Consider the following 16,171-nt stretch of genomic DNA (forward strand, 5'->3'; position numbering starts at 1 on the left):
ATAACTGTGTTGAATGAAGATTGATTTCTTTCTTTTTACTTTTTTTATCTACCTTATTTTCTGTCAAATTATTACTGTATATATGTTTTATGTTCAATAAACAATAAACAAACAAACTTTGACTTGACAATGGTAAATTTGTATGAAAAGAAAACAACACGTTTCTCTATGACCAACGTGCAGTCGAAACTTTTTTTTTTTTTCCTGTTCTGAACACACTTCCAATGCTGGGCTAACCACATGTAGACAGACCACAACTGAACCGTTTCACATGTTGCAACGTAAGTGCAACAATAGGCAGCGGCACCATGTGCAGGGGACAAAACATTTACCAGTGGGGTTCTCGGACAATCTTTGATAAAAGACCGAGGTTCCCATTTTAGACTCTGCTGAAATAAATTGTGCCATGCAGAAAGGAAGAAAGGATTGCATCATGTGGAGACTTTTGCAATTACAGAAGAGCGTGTGTATCGACGTGAACTGAAGTTGCCCAAGACATGTAAGTGGAAGTTTTCCTCTGCCTAAAATCAGAAATAAGGAAATCACCGAACCTGTGTTATGGACATTGTTTGGCATTTATGTGCATGTGCCTGAGTCATGCATCGCCCAATACACACAGTTACATGCATGTATTGCATTTATCTCCAGGGAGAGTCACAGTCCATATAACGGGTCAACATCCATCCCGTGGAGGAGAAGCAGGAGGAAAATGACTGTGCTGGAACTCCTTCGAGGGTGTCAGAAAGCCTGGTGCCCAGCTGCACCCTGGGACAGAGCGCAGGCCCGTTCAGCCCTCTCTGGAACACCCGCTGGGGTGAGATCACAAATGATCTGTTAGCCTTCATAATACATTTCACTTCAGTGAAATACATGAAAAGTTCGGTCCAGTTTTACAAATGCAGGGGGAAAATGTACATATCTGACACGACCTGTGTCTGCACATTAAATGCAATTTGATCGTATTACTTTGTTGACAATGTTTGAAATTGTAGTTGTAGTTCGCAATCGTGTATATTACTGTATAGCAAAATGCATTTTTAATATCTTGTCACTTTATAAGGGGTAAAACACCTCTTGTGGTCCGGAACAGTTTTACACCCGTGCAAAAATATTGTCAAATTAAAACACCAATAACATGATCAAGAAAAGTTTTATTACCTTGGCAAACAGCCAATTTTAATCAGAGTTGGCTTTATTTGTTTGATTATTTTGCACATAGACGACAATAAAATAACCGAAAAACATTTGAAGAAATTGTGCCGAAGAGAACAGATTATCGAAAGGATCTCTCCTTTCAAATTCAATGTCTGCTAAATCATATTTTTGATGCTGAATTCAAAATTGTCTTTACTTTTTTTTCCGATCACATAAGTGTTTTTATTTTTTCATTTTGACCTATAAAAGCTTGCACGATACAGGTTTGACCATCCGTTGTAATTTGAAACACATCTTTTGATGTACTTGAACACATCATCGGAGACCTAGCCTGGGCTCCTCGGGTGTTTCAGGTCTTTCGACATCGGACACCCTCGCCCAGGCGACCCAGCCGCGGTTGATCAGGCTGCGGCTGTGTTCAGGTAGCCCTCGCTTGTGCCCCTGGTACTCCTCTTCAGATCTAGAGCCATCATCAGGCTTTCTCAGCTGCTTCGGTGATGTTCCATGAGTATGATATTCTTGGTGCTGTCTGAGAATAGGGAGGATATCAGGCTTCAGAGTTATGCTGACACTGTGCTGGGGGGAATTTTAGGTGCTTCTACAGATCAACAGAAAGTTTTCAGTCCTCGATTGATGCCCGGATTCCTTCTGGTGACTTCACCGCCGCAGTCCTGCCCTAACAAACTCAAATGCACGGGTGGTATGAATTCCTCGGCTTGCTTTGCTGATCTCCTTGCTGATGGTGTCGACAATCGCTTTCAGCATCTGGTTATGACACTCCACTTGCTTACTGTCTTCATTTCCACTTCTGCCCGAACCACCTTCGGGTCATTGGAGTCAGTATTGCCGGGTGACCCGAACCGCCTCCTGAGACAGCTGCTGACCTTCCTCTCCAGGGTCTCCACAGTGGATATGCGAAACCTCAAACACAAATAGCGGCCAGAATATTCTTGACGATATACCACGTTGTTAAATCTATGCTTTAAACTTGCCAGGGAAGCAGAAATGGTCTGTTGCTCTCAACCAGCTTTCCAGATCTTGGCAGGTTGACTTTGCGGCTGCTGTCAAAAACCTTGCCCAAACTCTTCACGGGCTGCTCTGACAGCAAAGCTCTCCTCATCCCTTCGATGTTGAAATGGAACCTGGCTGTGATCTTGACTTCTTCATCACTAGGGGACTTGGACAGCTTGAATTCCATTCGAGCTCACCGAATGAGGGTGTCCAGCTCTTGCAGGATCCACCCGTATCGCGGTGACTGTCAAATGATCCATAAAGGCCCTGATGGGCAACTGACGGATGCCTTTCTGCTCCAGCACCCCAGACACTCGGGCGTCTCATCCTGAAGTTGTAATAATCCACATTCAAATCTGCAACAGGGCGTTGCATACGATGTTTGGTTATGACGATCTGGACCCGCTTGTGGGGAATGGAGCCGTACGCATTGGCTAAGTCTAACCACAGGACTGTAAGGTCTCCTTTGTGTTCACGAGCTTCCCGGATGAGCTGGGTCACCACGCTTGGGTGTTTTAGATGCCTTGGGACTCCAGCTATCCCGCCCTTCTGCACAGATGTATTTATGTAGTTGTTACTTGGGAAGAAATTGGTCAGTCACCTTCCTACTACGGTATACTGAAGAAGATTTTTCCCTCCTCAGCTCAGCAGTCAGATTATTCTGAACTGATCGATCTTCTTGCAGTTCTTCTTGGGGATCTAGAGGCTCTCTGCACATCCCCACAGCTGCGCCACCATCCCTCTCTTCCAGATGACTTTTGGGATCTTCCAGAGTCGTTTCAGTAGCAAGCGGGAGTTCTTGTCGACCTTGCGCTGGACTCTACTTAGACCAAGGGCAGCATTCGATGGTGTTCTGTGTTCTTCCTTTGGCGATGTCTCACTGGTGTTGAAGTGCTCGGTAGGGAGGGGTGGATTTGCAAGGATGGAATAACTGCCCCCAGATACCCCTATTGGTGAGGGGCTGTTGGTGTTCTGCAGGTGTTGATCTGATGTAGATCAATTATCATTAGCATTCTTATTTTGAATATGGAGGTGCTTGATTCAGAATTAGCCCAAAAATAGTCACATAGAAGTTTCCTTGCATCTCTGATTAAAAAATGTTTGTTGACCAGCTTTATTAATGCTGTAAACTGAAAATTGACACAGTTCTTGTGTCTCCCCTCTGTTCAAAGACCTGATTACATTCCATCATTGTTTGTTCTATGAAATGACATTGTTTGCCCCGATGATATATGAAACATCCTTGGAGGTCTACAAATAATATGCACTTCAGTTCTGTTTTTCCGAAGTGACCTTGCTGAGCCAATACTAAAAATGCACAAGCCTCTCGTTGCGCTAAACAAGTAGTTCCTTTTTTTCGGTAGACAAAACCAATAACAGCACGCAGTTACGTTCGTGGTCGATAGCAGAAGTCGTGTTGAATATCGGATGGTTGACATTAGTGCAATGCACGGCGAGAGAAGATGAGGACATAACGAGGTACGTTTTGCTTTCATGTTATCAGGAATGAATTTGTCTCACCGTAAAAGGTGTCATACAGATACCTGCATGTGGAAAGTGATTGCAGGTAACAGTAAAGACGTTTTAGATTAAACAAACAACCAAGTTACCATAAAAGGAGCTCGCCTTGGCAACAATCTGAATATTCTTATTTCTTTAACAGCAATATCGACCCGCGATATGTGGTATTCGTATTTCGTTTTAGGTGACTTGATTTGAAATGTTTAACAATGGCCGAGAAACAATAATTGTGCGCTGAGAAGCAAGATCAATCTTCTGTACAGAGCGCTCCGTTCACAGTCTTGCATCACGGCAACTTTGCTGAATGTGTAGTTACCCGCACACAGACAGGAAGTGGCTTTGTGCTCACAATGAACACGAACCGAGACAATTCCTCTCAAAGCAACCAAGTACCGAATGCATTCAGAGACACCGCATAGTGATTATATATGCGAGTCACAATCTAAATAGCTGGCTCAGAGTTTCCCCGTGTTTCCTCCAATATTAATGCTTCAATATGTATATCGTAATCTCTGGTTATGTCATCAAGATATCGGAAGCGTTCAAAACTCAGATGGCACGCAATGTCATCATGAGGACAAAACGCAATCCTAAAGTACAATTATTGAAGTTAGAGTGTTGATGTTTCAGTCTGGACAATGAGGAGTAAATATCCATCACTGTTTCCTAATTTTGCAAAAAGTCAAAAGCAGCTCATTTCCATATTGAAAATCCGTCCTTAGTGCGGATACCATATTGCATCTATAATGTATGATGACTCACTTGAAGTGAGAGCCCTCCAAAAAAAAAACAACCTCTGTAGAGTATGTGAAGTCTCTGAGGAGAGACTCAGACATGTTAATGGCTGATACCATCAAGGTTGAGTGCTGGCGTATGTGCTACTGATCTTGAAAAAATATTGATCAAATAATACATTACATGTTTACATTTATGAATATCTGTAAGCTAACAAAATGTGAAAATTTTGGAGAAGCTTGCCGCAACTAGATTCCAACCAGGATGTACGAGCGGGGCTTTTACCCCGCTCAAGTTCCAGCAACGAATGTAACGTCATGGTTCACTTTCAAGAGTAAATGAAACCCGCTCGCTCGCTGCAATCATTTTCTGCTCACCTTCCATTTTTTTTTTATCATTGCTCAAGTGATGTTTGTCACGTTTTTCCTCAATGTGCTTTCAGCCACATTTCAAAAGGCTGAAATGAGTCACTGTCCCCCTCTAGAGTTTTGTGGTGGTGAGAGATTGTGTGACATCGCTGCCCAGCTTCCTGTGTGTGTCTTCGGGAGGAGACGATGAAGCTCTTCTTGAGTATAAGATTTCATGCACAGCCAAAGGTATGGACAAACTACGAGGCAGATCGGATTAATAGGAGTATACAAACAGTATCTGATTGAACCAATGAGTTTGATAGATGGCCATCACTTCATCCTCTTCCAACGAGGAAAACAACCCTAAGAAAACAAAATCCTATTAATTCCTCTTTTTTTTTTCATCATTAAAACATCTACAACAGAATACACTAAATGATAACTGAATAACTGCAAATTCAAAAAAGTTGCGGTCATGTAAGACACAAGTTAGCCGTATGTGGCTAAAATTGTAACGCTCCTGGCTACCGTATTTTCACAACCATACGGCGCAACCGTATTAAAAGGCGTAGTGTCAGTTACAGGTACTATTTCTGCATTTAATTCTAAATGGTAATTTGTTTAGAGTTTATAATCTACTGTAATATCATGAGATTTATTAGCTCCAAAATTGGTTTTACTCATAGTTTGCAAAAGGCCCCCCCAAAAAGAAGCTTCATTTTACTGTTGTAACATGCACAAGACACTTGTCACAACAGATCTAAAATCATTGTGTGAAAATGCGTGGAGAAGCTCTTTCTCTGAACCTCAACTAGTTGACACTTTTTAACATACTGTTACAGTAAAGTATTTAGTAAACCGTTTCGGCTTTTACATTGCCCACTCTTTTTCTGTCAGTTTTTCAGCTGTCGGAGTCTCGTCTTTCTTTCTCTGACTTGGCTCAGATGGTGTTTTTCTACTCTTTGACCAGGTGAGAGCTTTTAATTTCCTTTTTAACTAAGCTTACACCAAACTAATGAACACAAGCAAAAAACAAGGACAATGAAATAAATCCGGTAAATAAAATGGGTATAACAAATTATAATTTACAAAAATAATATCTTGCTCACTTTTGACTGATGCTGTCTTTGTGTGTGTGTGTGTGTGTGTGTGTTATTTTTTTCGCCAAAAATGTGACCAAAAAAAAAACACGGTAGCACATGCGCCTCGCAGTGCAGATGTCATGGGTTCGATTCTGGGCCTTCCCGTGTGGAGTTTGCATGTTCTCCATGTGCCTGCGTGGGATTTATCCGGGTACTCCGGTTTCCTCCCACATTCCAAAAATATGCACCGTAGATTAATTGAACACTTGGTTTGATTGTGAGTGCGGATCATTGTTTGTCTATATGTGCCCTGTGATTGGCTGGCTACCAGTTCAGGGTGTAATACGCATGATGCCCTAAAACAGCTGAGAATATATATATAAAATACAGTATTAAGTGTGTGTGTATAATTTACTGTATATATATCTATATATAGAGATATATATAAAGGGTGTGACTTCGTGAATTATTGCATTGGGTTGTAGTTGAGAACACATGTTCATAATTTATAATTATTAACAACAAACTGTACAGGAAGTGCAACTTCTGGTATTCCTTCCGCTAATGTAGCTAAAGACATCTTAGAATTGCCTCCGAGTGTGATGCAGTGAAAATCCAACACTTACAAGAAGAAAGCATATTGTTCATTGAATAGAAACAGTGTCATTCAGAGATGAGTATTATGACATTTATTGAGGCAGAAGTATAATTACTGTGTAGGATCTCATTCTATTGTGCATGTGTACCTTACGTTCTGACCAAAGTTTGAATTGATATCATGGCATGTTGATGAAATCTCTTTCAACTGTTTTTTTTTTTTTTATTGTCTGTGTTAGAGATGTGTTGGCTCACTGTCTAAGAATTCCTCATTGGATGGACAACGTGGCCCAGAGCAGCGAAGATCGTCTTTCTCAGCTTGAACCCCGTGAGTCATGCTCTCGTTTTACATCCCGGCAATATGCGCTGATTTCAAAAGTCTTGGATTCATGGTCATGAACAAACATGTGATTACTTAGCAACCGGTCACATTTTTTCTAATTTAACATATTACTTTGGTCATGCAGAAACCTGGCTCAGCACACCACCTCATCAAATGTCTGATGAAATGACGCACATGAAGCCAAATAACATAATGTGCTCCATACAGGTACTGTGATGCTTCATAGTTTTTGTGTGTAAAAAAAAAAAATCCAATATAATCTCCAAATGACTAAATTATGCAAACCATGTGTTTGTTGTGTGTGTTTTTCCCATATCAAAAAGTACATTGGTCATGCGTCATGGGAACTGAATATCAATGTTGTTTTCACTTCATCTCATGAATATTGTTCTTCATTTGTTTGTTTGCTTCTCCAGTTGACCTCCACCAATGGTGCAGTGTGTGTCATTAATCCGCTCTATCTTCATGAACACGGCGATGACTGGCTTTCCCATCAGGCGACTGGTTTGCAGTACACCACACCGACGTCAAATTATAGACGAGAACGACGCCTCAGTTCCACTCGGACGTGGGCCGGAGCGAGCCTCATGAGCAAACGAGCTATTTCCTTTGACCAAGAACCTTCATTTGCCAATACTGAATGCTCAGGTTGATTTTTTTATTTTTTATTTTTTGGTCTGTTCTTCCAAAAGCCATATTAATTTGTTTGTGAGTTTGAGAATATTTTGTCATTTTTAAAAAAAAATTGATTTGTGGACAATACAACTGGATGATCAGCTTTACGTGATAACCAAACAGCTGATTTATGTTAAAAAACTAAACATAGCTTCTTTGGAGCACAATCATTTGCTCTCGGGGTGCTTTTTGTGTGACTTGAAATAATGGGAATTTGCTTCCCCTAGAGTTGACTGCAACCAGTCCAAGTTGTCCTCCACCAAGTCAGTTTGGCTACGCTCCAGCTCACTTGTAACCCGAAATGCGTGACTGGATGAGTAGATGAAATATGCTCCTTTTACAGGCCTGGAAGATAGGTTGTTGTTTTTTTCCCGTGTCATCGGTCTGGATCAATGGCACTGCTTCGCAAAGTCAAACTGGCAATTTTGCAACTTGTCACACATCTTATCCAGCTGCTGGATGCACCCATTTACGGCAATTGCTCTTTAGGTTCTGTGTGATAGTCCAAGGGGGGAAAAAAAATCCTCTGCTGTTCAGCTGGTGGTTGGACAACAGCTAGTTGTGCATAAAGTACTGAAACTGAACAGTTGGACTTGGACATGCAATCAATTGTTTGCACAAGATAAGGGTGCATTTTTTAATTGCCCCCCAAAAGCCGAATATCCCAAAATTTTCGCGAATAATGTAGTTTCTGTTTCACTTCCAGGACTAACCCGAGCCAAATCAGAAGAGTCCCCCGCTTCAATACCATCTGTCCAAGGCGGAGTTGTCCTCAGGCGTTCCAGCCAAAGTTCCACATCCAGCCTTTCCAAGAGAGCCAGCACAGGGAGCTTACCTCGTTCCACTGAGCTGCTGAGCAGTGGCAACCCGAGCCCTCAGTCCCCCCACAGGGTCTCCTGGATCGAGGATGGATTGTGGCTGCACAGGCCACACTCCTTGCTCCAGCCTCCATCACCCGAGCTCGACTCGCTGTCCATCAGCAGCATTGAAGAAGAGCAGGAAGATCAGCCGCCGAGCCCCACCAAGCAGAACCCGTCCGCACAGAGCCTGGCCGACAAAGTCATGTATCGCCTCTCGGCAGTGGGCCAGGCTCTCGGCAGCCTGGTATGTCAGAAGAAGTGGCTGACCCACCGCGTGCTAGAGCTGAGCAAGAAGAAACGCGGCTTGTTTGCAGATGCCGTTAGAGAATTTGTGGAGGTGACGCTGCAGAGAGCAACTGATCCTGGGGCCTTAACGGGGTCAGAGTTCTTACAGGAAGTGAGGTCATCACTAACTTTGCTGAGAGAGACTCTCTTGGACTACCCTGATATCCAGGCACTGCTGGACAGTATGACCGACCTTAGTGATTCCGAGATAGGTGAGTGAGCTCACAGTGGGACTTTTTTGAAAAGGGTTCTTTCCAATGAAAAGTAAACTCTCACTGTTTTATTCTTTTTAAACGTTTATCATGTGTGCCTCCATTCACATACTACTACAACTGCTGTGACTGCTACAATGACTACTAGGGCTATTACAATTACAACTAATGAATAGTGCTGTCAGGTGATTAAAAAAATTGTGTGATTAATTAATTAGGGTCTGTAATTAATTATTTTAATTAATCTTTTTTTAATGTCATCTACAAATTACTGAAAAAAACCCTATTTTTGTTTTAAATATGTTACATTATTGAGAATTCTCACATGCTGCTCTATTTTCACCTCTACACTCCTCACCGCTGCTGACTAAGCCCGCCCAACTCCAATGGGAGCCTATCAGCTTCGGCTAAACAAGCCTCAACATAATGGCAGCCAATCAATGTCCGCTTCAGGCTGTGACTGACAGTTGTTTCCCCACCCTCAACAACTCGAACACAGGAAGCCAACGCATAAAAAGGGCTATTAGAAAAAAGCAATTCACCTACAGAAACAATTAGGGCAGAGAATAAAATTTAGATTAATGCCATAAAAAACAAAAATTATGTGACGTATTGATGTGATGTAATTAATGAATCACAATTAACGCGATAATTTGACACCTCTACTCATAATCATCATCTTCATAATAATAATGATGGTAACCATTATCATGTATTGGGGGGAATACTTTATTTTAAATCTAAAAAGGCCACATTTTATAGTCTATATGCACTATGTACAAGAGACCACCACTGTTGGAAATTATGATTGCCTTTTTGAATTGTCTGTGTCTGTCATGTAATTTTTCTGTGTCTGTGTAATTTCTTTAGACTCCCTGGTAGAGATGTCAGTGCATAAGGTGGCCCTTAAGCCTGTGTCGGCTCACATCTACTCTTGCATTCATATCTGCCGCACCAATGACGGCGGTCTGCAACGGTTGGAGAGCAAACAACGTGTTCTGGAAGACAACGGCGTGGAGGCGCTGGGAGGAGCGGCTGGAGTTGGAGTTCCTGACTCAGTCACTCTTGAGCGGATCCAGCAAAGGTGGTTGAGGATGCACGAGGCCTACTCCCCAAACAAGAAGGTCCATATCCTGCTCAAAATCTGCAAGAGCATCTACCATAGCATGAGTGCCAGCGCCAGCTCAGGTAGCCTGCTGATTATTTTTTTTGCTTTTATTTTTATTTTTTAAAGAGCATGGTTAAGAGGAGAAACCATACCCAGCATGGCCAAAGTATCAGTATCAGTCTCTTTTCTTGCAGATGTGGTGTTTGGAGCTGATGATTTCCTGCCTTGCTTGACATGGGTACTTTTGCGCAGTGAACTGGTCAATTTGCAGATAGACACCGACTACATGATGGAGCTACTGGACCCCACGCAGCTACAAGGAGAAGGTCTGGAAGATATAGTAACACTCACCAACATGCAAAACCCCCCCCGCAAAAAAACCCCAAATTACAGTGCTACTAAAACAGATGCGTCATGGTTTATACTTTTCAGCTTTTTTGGTAGCTTCAGATGCAAATGATGCATTTCGACAGTTTCATTATTGTTGTAGATACTTTATGTGTGGAGTTCTGTTTGGCTAAGTGATTCTCAAGCACTCTGCAGTGGCAAATTAGCGTAATACTAGAGAGGTATGATTGAACTATAAGTTGGTCTAAACATTATTTTTAAAGATCAGTTTGTTTCTTCACTTCCTGCAAATATGCCCGCATGAAGAAAATGCACACAAGATTCAAACCCTGGACCTTGGATCTGTGAGGCAGACGTGCAAACCACTAGACTGTGATTCATTCATTAAATTGCAACCATATTATGTACCCAATAAATGTGCAATGTGTTCGAGGTGCCATTGCTTTTACAATACTCACATTTTTTTCCCATCAACAGGTGGCTACTACCTGACAACCCTGTACGCCGCTCTCTACTACATCAGCAGCTTCCAGCCACGCTTGGCCGCCCGTCAGCTTAGCGTCGAAGCACAACACTCTCTCAGCCAATGGCATCGCAGGCGCACCCTGCACAGCAACCAATCCCGTCACAGTACGCGCCGACGGACCATTCGCAGACAGATGTGTCCTCAGGAGTCAGTGCAGGCTTCCGTGACAGAGAGTTCGGATGTAGAAGAAAGTGGAAAAGATGAGCCACAGCGGGAGACAGAGAGCAACGCAGAGACTGAAGGTGAACACACTGAGCAGCAGCGTGGACAGGATGCAGACCAGGACACTGAATGAGGATTGGAGGAAGAAAGGACATAAGATTAAAAAATGGAAGACAACGTGGGCGATGTTTGCTGAAATTGCTTCCACATTGGCTTCAACCACGGCTAACTACCACATAAAGTCAAAACATGGCTTGTTCAGGATTTAAACGCAGGAAACCCCTTCCGTCACACTGAGCCTACAACCTGAATCACATTACACAGGCGACTTGGTAGTTGGCAAGGCCAATTTATTTCTTCATAAATCATACATTCTACATGTTTTTTATAAATCATATACATACACATACACAGAGCTAAGTTAATCCTACATATTGTTCATTTATTGTGCTTTTTTTTTTGATGGTCTAAGAATATCCATCCATCCATTTTCCGATTCACTTTATCCTCACAAGGGTCGCGGGGTGTGCTGGAGCCTATCTCAGCCATCTTCGGCCAGTAGGCGGGGGACACCCTGAACTGGTTGCCAGCCAATCGTAGGGCACGCAGAGATGTACATCCGCATTCACACTCACACCTAGGGACAATTTAGAGTTTTCAATCAGCCTGCCATGCATGTTTTTGGAATGTGGGAGAAAACTGGAGTAACCGGAGAAAACCCACACAGGCCCGGGGAGAACGTGCAAACTCCACACAGGGAGGCCGGAGCTGGAACTGAACCTGGTACTTCTGCACCGTAAGGTCGACGCGCTAACCACTGGACCACCGAGCCGCCCGCAAATAATATTATCATTGTTATTGTCTGTCATATATGTACAGTAATGGCATTTGAAACTAAATCTTTCCAAACTATACCAATAGCCTGTCTGACATGAATTAATGATTCCTCCTTGATGAATGTTTCAGAGTCCTTTTATCTGCTACGTTGCAGGTACAGTATTTGTTTTTGCAGCTGCAGATCTCCAGCCTGTGTCAAAATGTCCTCTGACGTGACTTCTGTTTCTTACGTTGAGGATGTATGATCATTGTCATGCTGTTTTACTCGTTGACTGTTCAACCTCTGTGAACGTTCAATCACCAACAGGTGCATATTTTTCCAGGCGCTTGTGCAGGTGTGGTGGTGGAAACACAAAGTTCTCCGGACGGTTTCAAACTCCCTTTTGAAAACGGTTACCACTGTCCCATGAAAAAAAGAACACATTTGTAGCATCGATTTCAAGAGTCACACCATTATCACTATTTCCCTTGATTTAGCACACATGAGTACATTTAAAATCTGTTGGAGGAGACACAGGTCAAATTTGGCTTGGGGTATTTTTTGGGTCAACTTGGGGAAAAGTCACCAAATTTCACGGTGGAAGAATTACATTGAAGATATTTTTATTCCTGGCAAAAATGGGTCAAATTTGATCCTGACAGTATGTGGGGTTGAAGTGATGTTGTGTATGCGAGAACTTTTCCATTGAAGTGCATGCGGGCATATTGAAGAAACAGACCAACATAAATTGAGCTTGTGCTTATGAGTGAGTGAAAAACGGACTATCCGAGCCAGATGCTCCCCTTCAACTCAAAAAGACAGTAATACCTTTGTACCACTAGGGGGCAGTTATGCATGTATCCGGCCTTCTATTCTTATAACGCTTGTCCTCATGAAGGTGCGCACAATGGGTCACCGAATGATACACCCCAAGTAGCACATCAGTAGCTTGCAGGCCAGGCAGCTGTTTGGATAATGGATGGGTTGATGCATTTTACATATAAATATGCTGGTCAATGGGGCAAATTTGCAAATTCGGAAGTGTGTATGAAAGAGGTAGCATTTTTCATTTATCAATTGAAATAAAAATTTTAAAAGGCCAACTGCTGCAGTTGCAGAAGCATGTGTATTACATGCATCACAATTATTACCGCTTTTAATTAGATTTTTTAAATAATGTGTAACTTTTTCAGTCAGCTCTTTGAGTTTTATTGAGTGGTACCTGTAAAATCTTTCATGATTCAATATCAAGCAAAGTCAATGACAGCAGGCGACACTATTGTTGCAAGCTGCTACTGCTGATGTCGTTGTCTTGACTTGGAGTTCGATAAAGAACACAAGAGCAGATTTGGGCCAATTAATTCTTTGGCAATGAAGGCCCTGTTGAAGCTAACAAGGAAACCGATTGAGCGCACGACTTGTTGAGGAACGCATGGAGCCTTGAGGACATCAAGAAATCTTGAGCACAAACTAACTTGCAGCCAGGAAAAGAAAAGCGAGATACATTTGAGATGTACGACTGCAGAATGCTGGCTATGTTCCAACCACCTGAGTCAGCTGACAAGCTTACACAGTGGTGGGAGGGCCAAGGTATTGTACTCGTATTTCCAGTGAGAATTAATTCATAAAGAGCAGGTAGGTAGGCAAGTAGTGTGTTGGAAGCTGTACCCATGCGCATGTGATGATGCTGAAATTGAGTCCAGACATAAAATGGACCTAAAACTCCAAGTGAAATTACTTTTAATCCTTTCATGCACCTCGTAACCTGATAACATGATTCTCTGTCCACTGTAGTAACCGCTGTTCCTGAAAGGGTTAAACGGCTTTGCTTCGGTTTGGTACACTTTATTACATGAAGACGAAACATACAAACACATATACAAAATAATAATTTTTAAAAACTCATACAGTATTACCCCAGACCATAACCAACCCGCTCCCCTCCCCCCCTTCACCCGGCTGCTCTCCACCTACTTCTGGAACAAGTACTTTTGCCCCCAACTAGTCATTTTGCAAAAGAAAATATATGCACCAGGACTAGAAACACATTGCATTGCAATTCTGTTATCAATCATGATGTAATCAACAGCATGTACAGTATGTATCCAATATACTCATGAATGCACATAAATGACGCACAAACACATGTAAATAGTTATACGCAGGGGCACTTATGTAAATGTTACACACAAACAGCTCAATGTACACACATATGGAAACGTCTTATCGCTGAATTCTTAATGACCAAGCCAATCAAATTTGCCTAATGAGACATCTGGCTTTTTGCCTGCATGTTGATGTCAAGCACCGAAACAGCTGGCAAAACACACACACACACACACACACACACACACACACACGCACACACACACACACACAAGCAAGCAAAACTTAAGGATGTGTTAAAAGGAGAATGAATGATCAGAACAAGACTGGCACATGGTCGCCCCACCATATATTTCATATGCAATATATTATGCATACATGAGTGTGCATCTAAAATCCTCACCACATTCATGAATTAGATATATGACTGTGTGTGTATGAGCGAGAGTGTGTGTGAAACGGGGGGGTTACCACAGATGGCTGTGCCCTGAGGCATCTGAGGTACTGCAGCTAGATTGTGAAGACTGCATAACACACATCCACGTGTGTGTGTGTGTGTGTGTGTGCGCGCGGCCACTTACAAACTTTTACTGCACAGAGGGCAATGGTGCATCACAAATAAATGAAAATTGTAGTAGTAAAGTAGTAAAATTGCAAAAAGCAAACAGTTGTCGTGCTAAGGAGTCATGAGAGGCCGATGTGGAACCGTACCACTAAACCGTGGACGAGCCCGTTTCCACTGTGATCTTTCAACGGCTGTCACCATCCCACAGCTTTCCCCTGCTGCCTGCACGCGCACACACACTCACACAATCAAGCACCTTTTGCTTTCGAAGCCTCCGCCCTGTCCTTTTTCACCTCTCTCTTTTATGCAACTCCTTGTTGCTGTTTTCCTCTATTCCCTTCTGCATTCATCTCTTCATTTTGTCCTTCCATCCACCTCCCACCTCCCACTCCCTCAGTTACCTCTTCCCTTGAAGTCCCTTCCTCACCCTCCTCTCCCTCTTGTCTGAACTCTTGACAGGTATGTAATTGAATGATTAATGACGAACAGAGTAGGCCCTCTACACACACACACACGCACACACACACGCACACACACACATGCACCTATTTACGCCCTCAAACATCGGCCATGCACATTACATACAGACCATTGCCAAGCATTACATTCAAACCAATGATGGAACATCATTCGCGATTGGAGAATTGCTGCGCACTCAGAGAAATGAAAATACAGAATCTGATTGTTGATTTGCCATTTGTTTGGAAGTTTCAGATTCAGTGAGTTTTATTCCCATTCCAATAACCTTTCACCTTCTTGTACAACAAAACACACGCACACAGGCGCACACATGCCCACAATATGCTACAACAACCATGAATAGTTTTCATTACCTCCTGGAGTAGCCTCCATTTGTTCACATAACGTTTCATTTGCTGCAGTGTCCAAGGCAGGTTGTGGGATCAATCTATCGCCTGACCAATGTACACTCATACAACACGTGAGTGACCGAGCACTACACTTAAAAAGATCAGGTTCACCTCAAGTTTTCTTCCTCGCTAATAACTATTTCCTGAGGATTTTATCAGATGTGACTGTGTGGAGTGTGGCTCTAGAATAGAATAGAATAGAATAGACACACTCAGAATCACCCCACATACATTATAAAGCGCCCTATATAATGAATCTGTTGCACTGTTCAAATGTGCAGTGAGTAGAGATTATCCCCCACTTAGTGCCCACATTGCGTCTTGAAAAATAGTGACTGACTGATGGTCACTAGAAAAGCAATGTATCCCATGACGCATTGCACTGATATGGAAAAATAATTTCCATGTTTTTGACTACCCTTTGAGTTTTCAGTGCAAGACAAATTCCCGAGTTGTGACGCGCAAGCACACAGATGGATATTGATCCAAAGTGCTTTCATTGGATTAATATTGTAAAATACGTTGTCTTTCCCCATGACGGATGATTCAGCTATGAACTATAGTCCACGCTATTAACCCATTCAGTACCAGCCAATTCGAGACGAAGTCTGAAAAGACGTTTAAAAACGTCTTTGGGAGTGAATGAGTTACAATACCTAAATAAGATAAGATAAGGTAAGAATCCTTTATTAGTCTCGCAATGGAGAAATTCCCAATTCACAGCAGCAAAGTTATGAAAGGAAGAAGTAGAAGAACAAAATATAGGAGGGTTGGGAATGAGAGCTGATGAAGAAATAAAAACCCCAAAACAAAGGTCTCTGAAATCTTTTTTTAGATTTCGATC

General features: G+C 42.4%; 1 protein-coding gene across 4 annotated transcripts; it reads left to right on the forward strand.

Annotated features, from left to right (window-relative positions):
- Positions 1–271: 271 nt before the first annotated feature.
- On the forward strand, positions 272–11,884 carry rinl (Ras and Rab interactor-like). 4 transcript variants are annotated; one of them, XM_086125084.1, is made up of 12 exons: positions 272–499; positions 649–814; positions 4,907–5,018; positions 5,670–5,742; positions 6,691–6,779; positions 6,919–7,001; positions 7,211–7,442; positions 8,176–8,826; positions 9,697–10,014; positions 10,129–10,260; positions 10,760–11,050; positions 11,698–11,884. In XM_086125084.1, coding segments are annotated over exons 1-12 (2,304 nt in total). In that variant the 5' UTR covers positions 272–497; the 3' UTR covers positions 11,853–11,884. The 4 variants fall into 4 exon arrangements, with proteins under 4 accessions (XP_085981210.1, XP_085981211.1, XP_085981212.1 ...); XM_086125085.1 differs by having other exon boundaries at positions 273–499; positions 10,760–11,884; XM_086125086.1 differs by lacking the exons at positions 272–499; positions 649–814 and adding an exon at positions 3,330–3,645.
- Positions 11,885–16,171: the final 4,287 nt, after the last annotated feature.

This window comes from Hippocampus guttulatus, chromosome 12, assembly GCF_054856545.1.
Source record: "Hippocampus guttulatus isolate MCC_2025c chromosome 12, RoL_Hgut_1.0, whole genome shotgun sequence".
NCBI classification, from domain to species: Eukaryota; Metazoa; Chordata; class Actinopteri; order Syngnathiformes; family Syngnathidae; genus Hippocampus; species Hippocampus guttulatus.